The sequence below is a fragment of the Microtus pennsylvanicus genome, chromosome 4 (genome assembly GCF_037038515.1).
Source record: "Microtus pennsylvanicus isolate mMicPen1 chromosome 4, mMicPen1.hap1, whole genome shotgun sequence".
NCBI lineage: Eukaryota > Metazoa > Chordata > Mammalia > Rodentia > Cricetidae > Microtus > Microtus pennsylvanicus.
Window position 1 is genome coordinate 128,513,755 of NC_134582.1, and position 16,916 is coordinate 128,530,670.

A 16,916-nucleotide genomic window follows, 5' to 3' on the forward strand; every position below is an offset into this window, starting at 1 on the left:
TGCAAACAGGGAAATTTGGAAATTGATTAAACAATTAGTAAGATTATTTTCTGATTGTAAATTCTTCTCTAGAGAGATCTATGGTGGCTTGCTGTAAGCTTCTGCCATTGTCCTTGGCCTGTTTGTAAGGGATACAAAGAATTTGTATACAGGTTGGGAAAACATTTTTTAACCTAGTAGTGGATGAGAAAGCCAAGAAAAAATTACTAAAATCTGATGGCCAACTAAGAATTTTAAAAGGTCAGATCAAAGGATAAGTTGAAAGAGAAACATCTCCTGCAGTGGTTGTCCTGGGCACTTAGGGCTTAATTCTTGGAGCCTGTTTGAGGAGGGCTAAATTGTTAGGTGGTAGAGTTGTGCATTTTTACTGCTGTAAATACTCCATTTGTCTGAGTGTTCATATATTCAAATATAGATGGAAAAATGTATTTTCAGTTTCTTTGCTCCTAATTTCTTTTGTTTTAAAAAGTTTCAAACAAAAAATTGTAGTTATATAGATGTATAATTTCCATGACTTGAATGGACAAGGTCATTTTTTATTTATCCCAGTAGTTTCGATAGCTTCTTTAACTCTGAAGATGGGGAAAACTTTTCTGAGAGAACCGCATCCTTGAACATGCTTCTCTCCACCCCGACTCAGAATGCCTGTCACACTTCATTGACAGAGATGTGATAAGCAGTGCCCATGAATAAACATTGATCTAGGAATCCTTCTGAGTCAAATTGATGGTGATGCTTTATTTTGGTAGGGACATTGACTAAGTACTACAGAGAAAGGCAGGTAGAATTAGTTCAGTCGTGTCATAATGAACCTTTATTTTATGTTCTTAGGGACTGAAGAGGTTAATGACAATTTGCCAAAAGCACTTTCCTACGGATCCATCAAAATGTGTGGAGTATAATGCGCTATGAGATGTATGTACACTGTGCACATAACATGTGCGCGTAGCAAGAAGCCTAGGCAAGCAGCATGTGGACTTCTGGCCTTACCACAGCAGCAAAGGAAGAATTCCACAGGACAGCGCCATCGGATGCAAGTCTGTGTTGGCTTTCATATGGTATTAGACCTCTAACACATTTATGTGTGTTGTTTTCATTTTAATCAGTTGAAAACTTACGTCCTAAAGCTGTTATCCATAGTGTAGATGTGTAGACAACAACAACCAGCAAGGGGTTTGAAATGACCTTTCTCCCCGGGACCCAAAATATGTCATTAGATAATTAGAAATATTTGAGGTCAGGTTTAAGCTTTCTGTAAATTATCGTGATTTCCACATATTCCTCTTATGTAGTATTTATAGAAAATATTTTTTTTGTATTTCAACAAAAGTGTGGTACCATTGAAATGTTTCTTTACAGTTCTTAAATATTTTGTGGACTTTTGTCATCTTGCAATAGAATGTAAATGCTACTGTTAAGTGTTATTTTTTATTGTGTTTCAGACTTGCTTTTGTTTCTAAGCAGAGTACATTTTAGTATTTGTCATCTTTCTGGACAGATAGGATTAATAGATAGAAGGTTGGAAAGCAAAGATGGTAAATTCCACCAGCATACGTCAGAACACCAGCGCATCCAGGTGAGGGTGAGGAGATGGACATTGGGGTCAGCTGAGAGTGGCAGCCTTAGGATGGGAAAGCCGAAGAGGGCGGAGTCCTGGCTTCGCCATGCCGCACTCGGTCCTCAGTCCGATCTCACCAAATGAGGACTTGCTCTGGGTATTACAGTGTCGACCTTTGGTCATTGTGCCCACTCCCTGCTGCAGCGCTGGCAGGACTGGGTTGTTAGGTGACAGGTTGGGGGGCCACACGAGGACTGGCAGCTTCTCAGCTCCATGCACTAACAGAACAGCGGTGGACAAGTGCTTTCATCTTGCCGGGCTTTGGCTTCCTTCTCTGGCACTGATGAGGGTACACACCTCACGTTACTATTGTGTAGGTAAAATGCTGAGCCCGCTGACTGGGGGAGGACAGGAGATCATTATTGCCTGGCATATATTATATCAGTGTAGACCAAGGGCCAATATGGCCCCGCCCTGTGGCTACGATGGGATAGTATGTACTTGTGTGATAACAACGATAATGATTGTATTAGCAGCAAGTAGTAAATGTGGAATCATTAAGTTTTTCCTGTCTTTACTTGCATCTAGGTCCAGGTTTAGAGTTGCAGAGAATGGGAGCCTGAGGCTGCTGGAGGTGGCTTAGAGTCACAGTTGCTTATTCTGGTCTCTTTTTAGAAAGAGTGAAAGCCACTTTGGGCTTCTTGAGGTCCAAGGCTGTGCATAGATATGACAGTCTCTGCCAGTTACTTGCAGGGAGGTAGGTGTCTGTCTTGGTTTGAATCAGTGTCCTCGTCGTCCCCTCCCCCCCACACTATAGAAGTCTTTTCTTATGATTAAATTGGGTAGAACTCTGGGGGATTTATTTGACAATGAGAAACCTTGATGAGATGTGCAACAAGTCCCTACCTGTGACATGTGGTTTTGTTATGAAGGTCTTTATGAATATTACAGGATAATGCCTTATTATAACTATTACTGGATAATAACTTATTTATTATCACTGTCAGGTCACAGCATGGTAAGTGATTTGATGTTGTCTTCCTTTCTGTTATTAATGTTCCACATGAAGAAGAAACTGTATCATGCGACTTCAGTACTTCGTAAACTTGATCATTTTGGGCTGGTTTTGGTTTTGTTGTTTTGTTTTAAGAGGAGGGTATGTATTCTACAGGACTATGATGTGACTTTACTCTTTCTGAGTTTGGATGGAAGGAAGCATGTTTAAATACGTGGCTTTCAGAAAAGTTTTTTATGTCTGAAATTAAAGAATCTATATAGATACTCCTAGAATATGTAGAAAATTATATTTCATTCAAGTCATGGAAATTTTACTTCTGCATATACTCTATATTTTGTTTCAGATTTTTTTAAAACAATAAAGATATACTTTTCCTTTTAAACAGTCACAGTTCTAATTAACTATATTTCTTCCTGCCTCTCCATCCTTCCATTCACAAGAACTGGGATTTTCTGTATTCAAATTTAATAAAAACACTTTTTTCTTTAGAAATGAATGCAGGTGCTCCTTGACTCAGTGTAGGATTAGTCCTGATCATATAGGTGAACATACAGTCCATTGAAAATGCATTTCATGTCCGTAACTTAATCAGCTTGATCTAGACTGTTTTAAATGTGTTCAGAACACCTGGCCTGTGGCTAGGTAAAGCCATCCAACACAGAGCCCATTTTTATACTTAAGCATTAAAGTTCATGTACTATTTTGGATGTTGTATGCTGCTATAGATTAGTGTCCGTCGTTTTCTCTGAAGATCAAGTTTGAGGGATCCTTGTGGAGGAACCACTACCCAGCATCAAGAGAAGATTGTCCTGTGTGTGACTGGCTGGGGAAGAGACCCACAAGTTAGTGTTCCAGAGTACAGTTATACAGTGCTTTCTGCTGTCACACGGTGGAAGGTGAGCTGACAGATTTTTTTCTGTCATTGTAACAGCCTGAAGGGGGCAGTCTAGAATAGCAGTGATTTTAGTGTTTGGGGGGTGGGGACTAAGGAAATAAAGCAGGGGCCTTGTGGAGATGTTGTAGGAGGGAGAGTGAGGTCCTGGGAGAGCAGAAGGAGGCAGGCAGAGGTCACTAACAGAACTGGGGAATCTGTCATGATGCCTGCAGGGACTGGGAAGTAGCCCGATAGTAGGCCTTGTAGTTTGGAGCCCTTCCTTCTGGCACTTTTTAACCTAGTACTTGAACCACTCTGGAGTTTGACCTCAGTAAATCATTTCAGGATGCAAACCTTTGTTATTGCTGTTGAAAAGGAATTCTGGAAATCAACAGCCTGGGAAAGATGAGATAGGTTTCCCTCAGTCTTTGTGGGGCTTAGATTTGGACATTCATGTCTAGTTCCTTTCCTGGCCCACAGCCCCACTAATGCCTCTCACCACAGAAGGGAAGCCTGAGTGAAAGGGAATCTCGAGTTAAGCTTTAAGTTTCTTCTGTCTGGGCATCTTGAGCGGATAATTTAATGGATTGTACTGCCTCCCTGCTGCAGTCTTCTCCCACGAATCCCCTGAAAGCATAACTTTATCCTCTGGAAATTTATGGTATGGCATCGTATTGGGAATCTTGAGCCGAGAAGCACTTTCTCACGGTGTGTTGATGGAAGAGTTTCCAGCTGTCCGGAGCGCCGAGGCCAGCGCAGTCTCCAGAGGGTCACTTTGGGAAACTGCTGTGGCAACTGGTTTTCATCCCAGGCTCTGCAGTTGCACTGACTCAATTTTAACCACTGGAACTTTAATGGTTAACAATAACCCAAAGTCTTTTGAAATTTTACAAACAAGTTCTGGCGGTGTGGAATAGCTAGGGAGGCTGTGTGGCTGGCTAGCAGCGACAGCTGTGTGGGAGCTAACCCAGCCAAGATTTTGGAGTTGTGCTCGTTACAAAAAAGGGTTTAGACAATAGCCAACATAGTTTACTATTAAGACATTGACTATTTGTGTATTTTCCACATTTTAAACTGGGGTACTTTACCCAGCATGCTTGAACTAATCCGTGCCCCGCCGATTATGGCTGTATTTTAACTAGGCCACTTCTCTTTGTTTAGCTTCTTCCCTGTCCCTAAGCCCTGCTCTGAAATCACTGTCAGCCACCCCTGTCCCGCCTCATTGGCCAGGCTTAGTGCATACCTTCACGCAAAGGAGAGCAGCGGCTCTGGCTCCAGAGTTTCCATTTTCTTTTTGGGTGTTAACTTAGTGATCTCAGCTTTATTCACTAAGCTTCCTGCATGGCAGCTAAGTCATTCCCACAGGCTTGCAGCTGCAGTTTTACAATCTGCCAAAACCAAATTGCCTTTGCCCTGGGAGTGCTCTCCTTTGAAGACTCAGAAAACGTTATGACCTACGGGTGTTGCAGCCTGGGCTTGGCGGAGACTTTCTGTCCCGTGAAGGAGTTGAAGTTGTAGATCCGAGTGTTTCTGACAGTCACAGCAAATAGTGAATGCTTCAAGGCCCAGTGTCATATAGACACACACGCATAGGACAGGAACAAGCACTGCCTGGCCGTGTTGGATGTGTTCCTAGTCTGGATTTTGTTGATTTTTTTGGTGTTTTGGTGGTGGTAGTGGTGGTTGGTGGTGGGTGGGTGTTGCAGCCCATGAAGATCTCAGAAGACAACCTCAGGCAGGTCCTCATCTTCTACTTTGTTTGAGACAGTTAGATCTCATGTTTGCCTCTACATGCTCTGGGCTAGCTGGCACACAGGTTCTGGGGTTCTTCTCCAGCTCCCATCCTTTTGTAGGAGCTCTGTAGTTCCAGGTTCATTCCTGTGTGTGTGTCCAGCTTCTGTGTGGATATTAGGGATTCAGACTCGGGTCCTCATGATTGTACATCGGGTGCTTTTGCCAACTGAGCATCTTCAGCCCTTGTGTTTCTTTAAAAACATGTTCTGGTTGTGGGCTCTTAGTTGACGGCTTACTAATACATTGTGAAAGCTACTGATACAAGGAATCACCCGCTAAGGAGGGACCGCTTGTTTGGTGATGTAGAACAAGAGTTTAGTCCTCTTTAATGCACAGATAACACTTGACTCTTACTGTTGGTATGAAACTTAGCAGATAGAAAATGTTGAGTACTTTGTTAAGTAAGTCTCAGCTAAGCTAGATTTGCTTGGTTTTGTGTTTATGTGTTTTCCCAATTTGGAGATCGTATCCTTTGATTGACTTCTTATGTTTGACTTGTTCAGTGGAAGTTTAGGTTTCTAGTATTTACTCTTTGATGTAGTTGTGATTTGTGGGAGTTGTTCTACTTTGCTTGAACTCTTTGCATGCATTTCTTGTTGAATATAAATTCCTGTAGAGACTATACCAAGGTGAATGTAAGGTACTTAAACATTCAGCTCCAGGAGACCTTTCAAGGAGTCCCATGGAGCTTATACTAATGCACATGCCTGCTTTGGGGATTTGAGAGTTTGGTTTCTCTACATCTCATCACATCTGAAGTGTCTTCTGTCACCTTCATTTTAACTTAGTGTTCTACTGTGAATTTAACTCGTGTTTGCCTGATGACCAACCCAGCTTCAAAGCCCTTTATGACGACCCTAATCAAGACTGACTTCATGTCTGTTGTTAACTGTTGAGCTCTGTCCATTTTCTTGCATTTTTTTCTGTATACATTCTTTTAGACATGGGTATTGTATGTCTCCCAGACTGACTGTTATGCTAAATAATGGTTAATGGAAGACACCTAATCTTGTGACGACCAACTTGGATATTGCTATAACCTTTCCAGCTATCTTTATGTGATAGATCCCATAAAAATCAAGTCACATATCATTTTTTTAAACATTTATGAAAGATTTAGTTTTATGCTAGCACATATACAGGCATGCCACACTTGGGTAGCGCCTCTGGAAGTCAGAACGGTGTCTGCTCCCATAGAAGTGGAGTTACAGATGGTATGAGCTGCTGTATAGGTGCCGGGAACTAAATCTGGGCCCTGTGCAAGAGCAGCAAGTGCTCTTAGTCACTGAGCCATCTCCAGCCCAGTACATCACTTTAATGTCACTTTTTTCTCTTGTTTAGTAGTATCATTATAGTGGCATTCCTACGAGCATAGAATTTGAGAGAAGAGGGAACTGGGAATGTTTGTACTTGCTGTAAAATTCTAGTGTTTTGTTATTGGTTTATTTGTATGTGTCTGAGTATAAGCGCACGTGTGTGGGAAAATGCACACCCTTGCACATTTGTGGAGGCAGAAGAGGGTCTCCTATCTCTTTGAGCCAAATCTCTCTGATTCTGGGGCTGACAGGTTTCCTCAAGTGCTTTTGAGATCACTGTATCCTGACTCCCTTTTGCCGGTCTCACTGTGAGGTGGCCTCACCTTTTTCTCATACCAGTTGGATTTGGAAGCAATCTTAAGAACAGTATCTGCAAGCTTCCCGGAATTTCTTCTCACCAGACCTGGAGGAAATGGTGCTGCCCTTTTTGCCCTGGCTGAATCTTTGTCCCTGTTTTCCTGTCACTATCTGGTAAATGATTGAGTTTGTATTTTCTCCCCATCTCCCACAATGAAATATAAATCTCCCAGGATGAGCATTCATATCTGTTTTGTTTACTGCAGGTGTGGGAAGAAAAAAGAACAGTCAGGGATGACTGCTGGGAGGATGGATCTGCTCTAAGTCGAGAAGGAAGGCCTTTGGTGGAGCACATTTGGAGGGGACGGGCAAGAGTCCAGTGCTGTACATCGTTACGTTAAACACCTAGCTGCTGAGGCGGCAGTAGGAGGCACAGATTGAGGGAAGAGGTCCAGGATGGGTGGAGAAGACTAGTATCGTCGGCATAAAGGCAGCATAGCAACCATGAGGTCAGATGTGAGTGCTAACAGTTTGAATCTGAAGGCTTGTGTCTGAATGCTTGGTCCCCAGATAGTTGTGCTCTGTTGGGAGGTCATGGAGCTTTTGGGATGTGGAGCCTTGGTGGTATGTAAGTAGCTCACTAGAGGTGGTCTTTGATGTTTAGATCTGCCTCTTGTTCCAGTATTGCCTTTTATGTCCTGGTCAGCCAAGAAGCGAGATGCCTTTGCTCACAAGGACTTGCCACCACACCTAACCTGCAATGAGGGACTGAAGTCTCGAAAACTGAGGCAAATAAAGCCTTCTTCCCTCAGGTTGTTTCTCTCAGATATTTTGTAATAATGATGAGAAAATACAGGAAGCCCCCAAAAAAGTAATTGTCAGGAGTAAGGGAGTCCAAGAGCAGAGCTGTGGGACACTTCAAGGTTAGGGAGGTGAAGATAAGGAGAATGTGGTCAGCATGAAGGACAAAGCAAGTCAAGCAAGGAACACTGTCTACATTTAGCGCCTGCTGGTAAGTTGCATACAATGACAAAAGAGAATTAACTATGCATTTGGCATCATGAGACGTCATCTCAGGTGTGTGTGTGTGTGTTGTTTGTGCATCTCTAGTCCTTATTGAACCTGTCAACAGTATTACAGTGTAGACCTTTCTGATCTTGCCTGAGTAGTGACTCTGCTGGGAGCTTGGCTTTGTGTAAACCAGGCAGGTTATATACCTCAGTACCTCTTCCACCTTTTCCTGCACTCAGAGGCCAACTCCTTGAACAAGGTCTGAATGAGAGCTCCTGTCTAGTGTGTCAATTCTTTGGGAATTGGCTTAGTCTCCTCCTGGCTTCATGCTGGTAGAAGTCCCTTGTTCTTGAGATACCCATCCGGTGCTATTTGGCCTTATCCACGAGCACCTAAGCTTTAGAGGACACGGGTTCTGTGCTAGTCTGCAATGCCTTGATGGAGGCCACTGTCGCTCACCAGTCCTCAAGTGGGTCTTGCACACTCCTCTTTGGATAGTTTCGTGTAAGTGTTTTTTTAAATATATATTCTGGGATGGCAAGGACTGGATATTTTTAGTATTTTCTACAGGATTAGGGTGTTTGTGTTCAAAATAGAAACCTGAATTATCTTGTTGACATTATGCAAGGAGAGAGGAAGAGTGATTGTGTGCACGCGCACACACACACACGTAAAAGGAACAGGAAGCATGAGACGGTGCCATCTTCCTGGGTTTCAGTTGTTTTCATGTGATGGAGCTTAGGGCATAGGCTCATTTCTGACATCTTTATGCATAACAAGAGGCCTTTTTTTTTTCAAGTGTAGATTATTTTGGGATGCTCTGATACTTTTCCTAAGAAGCCTCCGAGGCAGTTCCAGAGTTGAGGGAGTTGTCAACACTGTCCCTTTAGTTCGCTTTCAGACAGGGCCAGCGTCTAGTGCATTGTTACTCTTGCTGGCAAGCTTTAGCCTTACTCTAGTGATCAGGAAGGGCTTTCCATCCAGGGTGTTCCTGGAGGCTAGACTTCTAGTTTCCTGCTAGGAAAGAGATGTCTGTCAGGTCAGGGTCAGGGATACAATTGTAGCAGTCTGCTGAAGCAAGACAGTAGCCGTATGCCTTAATTGGGGGACTTCTGTAAATGCAGTAGGCTGTTGCTTCAGTGGTATGATTTAGAGGTAGATAATATAAGAGAAAACTAGCCTCTACCAACTCAGCAAGCTTGCCTTTCTTTCTGGAAGCCAACAATACCCTGCATAACAACACTCAAGCTGCAGGCAAAATGGGTGTGAATTTAAAGCCACCCTGGGCTATACAGTAAGTTCCAGGCTGGCAGGGACTGTAGAGTGAGTCTGTGTGTTGGGGTGGGTGGGGGGAGTGGGTGTCACATACACCCCACACACATATATTTGGGGAATACCATGGGTAGACTGATGATGTTTGTTTTTGAAAAAGAGCCCAGTGCACCTGACGCAGATTCTGGAGCATGGCTACACATTTGTCATTTAGAAACAAACAGTGTCCAAGAGGCAGCTGGGGTGTTTTCATTTTGAAAATGCTTTAATAAGTGTTGACAACACTGTTCTGCAAAATGTAAAGGTACTATACAAATTCTTAATACAAAAAGAATAAATTAAAAGCAGATTTCTCTTTTAATTCTGCAACTTTGTCTACAACATACATCTTTTTCATTGATTACCGTTGAACAGAATCCAGTAAAATCATTTTACATGCTCTACAGTCAGTCTCAGGAGCGACCTAATCTTTCCCCGTTATTAAACTAGAGTCCATTTTACACAACTTGTAATAAACGATTGACTTTACACCTAGTTAACTAAGCAGTAATTGGTCATCTGATAGCACCTGGAGGAGGTTTGCTATATTTAGAACTAAACTAATACTGAATGAAAACAAATTGGGCTTTTAACAGTTTCAACACTCACCTGCATATAACAAAATAAACCAACCTGGCTCACAACAGAGTCTTCTGGCTGAAACAGGCAATTTCTTACATGTACCCAAAGAATCCAGTAGGGACGTTAGACCAGACTGGGGGCTTCATATCTCATCTTCCTTTAAAGAAATAGGATCTGTAAAGCGTCTGCAGGTGCTTGAATACAACACCCAGAGTGTTCCCCACCACACTGACCATGTATGTCCGTCTCAAAGGACTTAGGCTTATTATGTACATTGTATTAACTGAACACAGCTAAACAGTAAAACCTGTTTTACTTAATCTCGGTCCTTACTACCAGACTCTCCTGAAGGTGTTCACAGCTCCCATACAATTCCTCTCTGCTCCCCAAATGTATTACATTTTAGATTCTTTCTGCCTCTCTCGTTGATCCAACCGAATTCAGAACTGATTTTCAAACTGCTGTCTATGTTATAACCTGTAACCAGTAACCTTGTCTTATTCTTTGTTTCCCTTTGGACTTTTCCTGCTGCACCATAGTTCAATCTAATTATTCAGGCATCTCTTTTTGGAAGTAAAAAAAATTGACCCAATGTATCATATTTCCTATTAGGGAAGGAAGGGGGAAAAAATCCCCAAATAAACCTGCCTTTTGTAGCTCTGACCATCATACTAGGAACAAAAAAAAGGTAGCCCCCATCTCCGTCAAGCCCTGGGTTCATTTGTACCATTATCAGTTCCTACCAATCCTACAGGGTTACGCCTACAAGTGTCCGGAAGAGTACTGTTTCTGAAAGCTGGGATCATCAAGCCAGCCGTGCCCAGCGCTGGGGTACCTGGCCTTGAGTGGGCCTCAGACAGCATGGTATGAATGCCTCTGACTGTGGAAACGCTCCCACTTGACTTCCAGAACTTTCCAAGCCACGGCAGAGTCCTTCCCCTCCTGGGCTGGTGGAGTCTACTGTTGCTCTCGGATTCACTTACATGAACAACAGTCTTTCTTTTGATGCCACAGCTAACTTTAGATCTGCTTTCCCACAGGAAGTCATCACAAAGGCGACCCCGCAAGCCCCGCTTACATTCACATGTACTACCTCCATGAAAACTCTAGTGCCATCTTGAGTGACCCGGCTAAGACTGTTCACTGGTTCGTCATTATAAAATTTCGAGGCCTTTGAAGATCGATGGCTTTTGGTTGTGTGTTAAGCATAGCTCAAAACACATGTAAACGAGCAGCTTGCACGCATGCTTTTTTTTTTTTTTTTTGCCTTCTTTTCTCCTCTTGGTATCTGTGGACAGAGGTGGTAAATCAAAGTCATGGATACTGCTGGAGGTGAATGGGCCCTTTAGGAGCTGAGTTGCTTCAACTCTGCTCTGCCTGCCGGCTGGTAGACACATAAAATTCTTCCTACCTAAGGGCGTACTTGGGTTCTTACTAAGTGACACACAGGAGAGGTCCATCTGAGTTCTTTGTCACACAAGTGCTAACAAACAAAATGAGCCACAACAGTAAAACACTTGGATAGACCGCAATGTGCTTTTTCCCTTGGTTTCCCATAAAAAAGAAAATGAAACGCCTTGTACAAAAAAGAAAGGTTACACTTTTACTGGCTGTTTTAACGAGTGAGACCTGCTTTTGGCAATGATCACCTTTAGCTTCCGACCAATCCGAAAAGGAAAGCAGCCTGGGAGGTGCAGGCTGAGGCTCCCTGCATAGGGCGCTCCTTCCAGCCTGTTTCCCTTCACGCCCAGACAGACAGATTCTGCATCTGCCAGGCCAGCCAAGTCTCCTCCATCTTCACTGTCCCGTTGGGTTCATTTCCAGGCTCTCGGGTCGGGTCGGGAGAAGTGGGCGGGACCGCAGATGGCTCACGACGGGACACGATTTACAAATGGTTGACTCACTTGTGCTGCATAGAAGCAGTTTGGAACTGAGGAGTTTCACTGCAGAGAAGGTGTGTTCCTCTTGGCCCCTCCTATCTGTTTATTGTTGAATGTGTCTAATCTTTGGCAGCATAGAACCGCTCGTGATCCTCCGACGCGTCTCTGAAGCGCTGGTCCTCCTTAGGTTCTCTTGCAGGCTGTCTCACTACAGAACAGAGACTATCTCAGGTGTAAACTGAATGTCCCCACGAGGCAGCCTCTCTTCTCTGGAAGCACCCAGTGGCCTGTGGTGGCATCTGATGTAGCATTACAGTCTCTGCACAGATAGGTTTTTTTTTTTCTCTTCTCTACCAACGCTTCTCTTCCACAGGAATTGCATATGTTGGCTTCCCTGACAGTTCCTGGCCTGGGCTGTCATGGCAGGGGGAAACCACCAAGGTGCCATTGAGGATTGTTGTCTGGCTCTCTGGGTAAGAGAGCCAGGGGACACACAGTGGGATCGGAACTTTCCAGAATGTCTCCTCAGTCAGGTTTTTGAGGGTGAAGGGGATGTGGAGACAGGAGAAAAAAAGTGCCAAGGGCCGAAGCTGGTGCAGGTGACAGTGTGTCTGGGTAAGGCAACTGAGAGGCAGTGAGGTGACTCAGTGGCGTGCGGCGGTCAGAACAGGCCGGGCTGGCTCACACGAGGGTCCCGGGCTTGGCTTTTTCCTGCCCGTACCATTGGACATCAGCTAGCTCTGGATAGAGGGAGGAATCCAGGAAGCAGCTATCATTGTAGCTCCTGTGGGCCCAAGAAGAGATGGTGAGTTAGAGGGGAGAGCAGCACAGACGGGCCACATTCAGGGTGCTGGCGGAGGGGCAGGCCCGAGTCTGGCTGTGCTGCTGCTGGCCTGGGGAGCGCACAACTGTGGGGACCTTTCAGAGTCCCATTCGTGATTATCAGGTGCAGCCAGGGCTGAGGAGCCCCTGGGACTATATTATTCCTTAGGATGATTTCCTATGTGACAGTCAGCGGCTTGCCTTACATCAGACCCAAGGGTCTGCACTTTGGAGGTAAATTTATCACTGTCCTGGAACAACATTCAAAATGTGCCTTTTTAAAAAATTATTATTTATTGGTTCTTTGACACAGGGTTTCTCTCTGTAGTCCTGGCTGTACTGGAACTAGCTCTTGTAGATAGACCAGCCTGGCCTTGAATTCACAGAGATCCTCCTACCTCTGCCTCTGCTAGGATTAAAGGCATGTGCCACCACCACCCAGCTATGCTTTTTAAATCAATAATGTGATTTTTATGAGTGGATTTTTAAAATCATACAGGGACTGGGCCTGTAGCTCAGTGGTAGACAGTGTGTTTAGCATGTAACAGTCCTGCCCTTGATGGTCAGCACCAAAAATAGTAAAAAGTCAAGATAAATTTCTCTCTACATAGAAAAATGTACATAGGAGAAAAGAGAAAGTTCTTTGGTAAGTATTGTTAGTAGATTAAATGGGAGCGATTCCTAGGTATCAACAGTAGCTCACACAGAGGAGCGGCTGCAGCCCTACTCACTCAAAGAGATTCCAGCTCCTTCTAAACTGCCTTTAGTTCCCATGCCTGGCACCAGAAGAGATGCTGAGCCATTCTAAAGAGCATCTCAAAGCCTCCCAAGTCAACTAACCTGAAGACCACCAGCCACCCTCACTACTGTCTCATTTGCTCACTTCTCCAGGAATACACTGAGGATTTAATACTTGGTAAATATCCCTCAAAGTCCATGAAAGCTAGAAAAACCCCAAGGCATCTGTGACAGCCCTGCGCTCGGAGCCCTGGAAATGCATGGGGTTAATTCTGATTAAATACAGCGTTAGAAGCAAAGGCAAGGCCTTAGTTATGGCACTGGTCATTGGGGGTCTTTGTGTGTATCTGTATTTGGGGGCAAACAAGTGGATGACTTTATACTCATGCTGCAAACATTGGCTCCTCACTGCAAAACTGGCTTTTGTAAACTGTCAAAGGAACCAGGAATTTTTAATGGGAAAAGGCGGTTGGAAGCACAGAGTGCTCCAGGGTGCCCTTGCACCTGCCAGAGGGGACACGTGACGTAGGACCGCCCTTCTCCAGCCACACTCACTGGCCCAGAGATGGCTAAGTAGCTCTGAGAGCACAAGGGTATTTATTTCCTCCCCGTGGCTGGAAGCACTAGTGAGCCCTACCCAGCTTGACTGCTTGCACACGCTCATCTGCTTAAGCTTATCGAGTTGGTCCCCCTTTCCTATGCAGCGAATACTGGCACAGCTTCCTAGATTCTTCTAGAAGTTTGTTTCTGATAAAATCGCGATGTGGGCCTACTAGGGACTTCATTTTCCTGACTGCAGTGTTGGATACAGGAGTCACACTAACAAGTGTTTCTGAAGGGACACCTGGGACGGGCTCCGAGGAAGCGAAACAGTGAACACTGAGCACACACCACAGGCTCTGCGAAGTCATGCATTGCTTTGTTTCACCTGGGATATCTCACACGGTATCACCTAGTCACGCCTACAGAACACATGCTGGAAACAACACCATTTCTCTCTCACACAGCTCAATGTCATAGAACGTGTTTGAGTCTGGGGTTAAATCCACTTTTTTAAAAAGTGAGTAATCACTAAATACTGAATGGTGCCTTATCTCCATTCCCACTGAGACTTGAGAAGTGGGATTTAAGTTACCGAGCCAACTGGCTGGACACTGTGGGGTTGGTGAATAGTGCCGTAGGTCAGTGGCCATAAAGCCAGATGAGACCTCTGTCAGCATGGCTCTGCTGGCTGGGTGTGAGCTGCTACCCATTTTGAACTGACTCGACCACATTCTCATGGGAGCTTTTTAAGTGCGCGTCTCAGGACTCCGCTGCTACCCGCTGCCATCCGTCACTCAGCACAGCTTAGTCCCTTCTTATTGGAGGGGAAGAGTGACTTGAATTCAAGTGTTCTGGTGACGTCATTTCAGTCCCTTCACCGTCACCAGAGCATGAGCTGTCCCTCTTCTCCCCTGCTTTCCTCATCCACAATTGCCAACTGTACAAATTGTTCCTGGTCTTGTCCTAGCCTACATTCCAAGCTCAATCCCTGCTCTTCACTCCTCTACTGTATCAACCCCACCCCCACCCCCGGCACAAGAGCCCTGCCTGAATCCACACCCGTGGCTTTTTATCTTGGCTTCTCTCTACCTCCCCACTCGGCTGCAGTTCTTTAAAGCCAGGCTCACGAAGCAAGTATGAGAAGGAAAAGGCATCTCTTGTCTGAATCTTTTCAGCATTTTAATGTAGAGCACTCAGTACTTTTATGTGGCATTTCTTCCTCAGGGCTCAATTTTGTCTCTGTTTTGTTTTGCTGGGATTTTCCCCTACTTCTGCATGCACCCTTATCATTTTGGTGTTCCCGGTGTGCTTTTTAGTTTCAGCGCTGCACGGTTAGTTACTTAGACTTTCAGGACCTACTGCCTTGTGCTTGTGATAATAGAGCCTGACGGATTTCAGCGGTTGGTTCAGCAGCCGTGGTGGTGTCTGGGAGTCCTTCAGAGCTCCCAGCTGGTAGTGGTGACTTACAAACCACATTTTGAAAAACAGGACTCTAAGACATTTGTTGCAACATACAACGGTCACTGAAAAATGGTAGGATGCAGTTACAGTAGTTTGGGTATTTTATTTTATTTTATTTTTTTTTTTTTTCTAATTAAAAATTTTTTAATTAGTTTTTTGGTGCAGGAGGTATATCTCAATGGTTAAACACTTGCCTGGCATGTAAGAGGCCCTGGATTCTATCCTTAGTACCAAAATAATAAAAAAAAAATACATACATATATATATCTTTGTGGGGGATGACAAAAAAAAAACTTAAGATAGTTTGGGTATTTTAAACAGCAGTGGTACTGTTTTTATGGCTACGACTTACAAACCTGGTAAACAACAAACCTCTACTTTTTTTGTATTTAAAGCCTAGAAAGTCTAAATATACTATGGGGGGAGTACTTGTGGGAAGAATGGGGACCATCCTACATCTGATGTAAAAACACACATCCAAACATATAGCTCCACATGTATCTAGAAATAAAACATAAAAATAATAGCTTCCACACCATCCAGACATTTCCTACTGGAAACTCTGACATGGGCAGAGCCGCACATACGCAGGACATCTGGATCATACACTCGTGGGCAGTAAGAACAAAACGTTCCCTTACAATACCTCTATTCATCAGTACTTTGGTGAGTTGGAGACTCAGACCCATCCATGATGGGAGAGTTTTCTGTTGCTTCTCTGAACAAAGGAAAGCGGAAGGAGGAAGAGAAGAGAGTTGATGTTACATAGAAGAACTGGCACACATGATTAGTAGCTTATTAACACACTGGAGAGACCCAATGACCATATGCCCATGAGTCCGGCACAGGAAGAGTCACACAACCTTGAGTCTCCATCGCTGAGCGACAAGACCTCATTAGGCATGTTAGGAAGGCAAGTGGTGGCAATTTTTACCCATCATCTCGTTTTCTTATCACATTATTTGTGAATAATTCACAATCTGGCAAAACACCGGACTTCAAGAACAGTATCTTTGTGTTTCCAGTTTGTCTTGTGCCCTTACTGGCTACATGTGACAAAGAAGGCAAGTCCAAGGGCTCACTTGAGTGAGTGGGCGTGGGACGGATGCTTGTAACTCAGAGCCTATTATTTGTCAGGTGATGCAGTCATATAGCTGAATCAGATAAAACTGGGCATGACCCAGGAACTTGAGAGGGTCCCCAGAGGATTCCAAGGTTCCTATTTGGATTGTGTGGTTTAGCCACTAAAGGCACACAGAGGCGTCACTCTTGTATGAGTTAGTCCTGGGGGACTCTTCGACCCTGAGCCAAGAAGCTGTCTGGATTTAGAGGCTACGGTTGTAGAGGACGGTATGAACAAGTGTCTCAGTGATTTGTAATAAAAACAGAGGAGTGGACATGAGAAACACAGTGGATAGTTGTAGACTATATGTTTTCTTAATTTGAAAAGAGGCCACATGAAATGGTTCAGTAGGTGTCCAATCATTGAACCCCAAATGACCTGAGGGCTCATTTAAGTACACCCAGTGGGCCCACCCTAGAGCTTCTGATTCAGTTTTGGGTCGACCCAAGAAGATCCCAGGTGAAGCCCAAACTGCTGGTCTACAGTCCACATTTGAGGACCTACCAGAAAAACATAAGGTGTCTGACATTTTTCTCTGTCTCACCGATGAACCCAAAAGATCTAGATACTTCCCCTTGCCAGGGGAGC

General features: G+C 44.3%; 2 protein-coding genes across 10 annotated transcripts in view; one reads left to right on the forward strand and one right to left on the reverse strand.

The window, feature by feature from the left end:
- The window catches only part of Prpf18 (pre-mRNA processing factor 18), a 33,342-nt gene extending 30,277 nt beyond the window's left edge, over nt 1–3,065 (forward strand). The window contains exon 11 of one of the 2 annotated variants that reach the window (XM_075970457.1): nt 832–3,065. In XM_075970457.1, the coding sequence (XP_075826572.1) occupies nt 832–912 (81 nt within the window). In that variant the 3' untranslated portion in view covers nt 913–3,065. The remainder of the gene's footprint in view (nt 1–831) is intronic. The other variant, XM_075970458.1, reaches the window with a different exon arrangement.
- A 6,315-nt stretch (nt 3,066–9,380) lies between these two features.
- Nucleotides 9,381–16,916, reverse strand: part of Frmd4a (FERM domain containing 4A) — a 595,839-nt gene continuing 588,303 nt past the window's right edge. For 6 of the 8 annotated variants that reach the window (XM_075970460.1, XM_075970461.1, XM_075970462.1 and 3 more), the window contains one exon: nt 9,397–12,425. In XM_075970460.1, coding sequence (XP_075826575.1) covers nt 12,323–12,425 — 103 coding nt within the window. In that variant the 3' untranslated portion in view covers nt 9,397–12,322. Of the gene's footprint in view, nt 12,426–15,851; nt 15,924–16,916 lie in introns of all 8 variants that reach the window. The other 2 variants (XM_075970464.1, XM_075970463.1) reach the window with 2 other exon arrangements.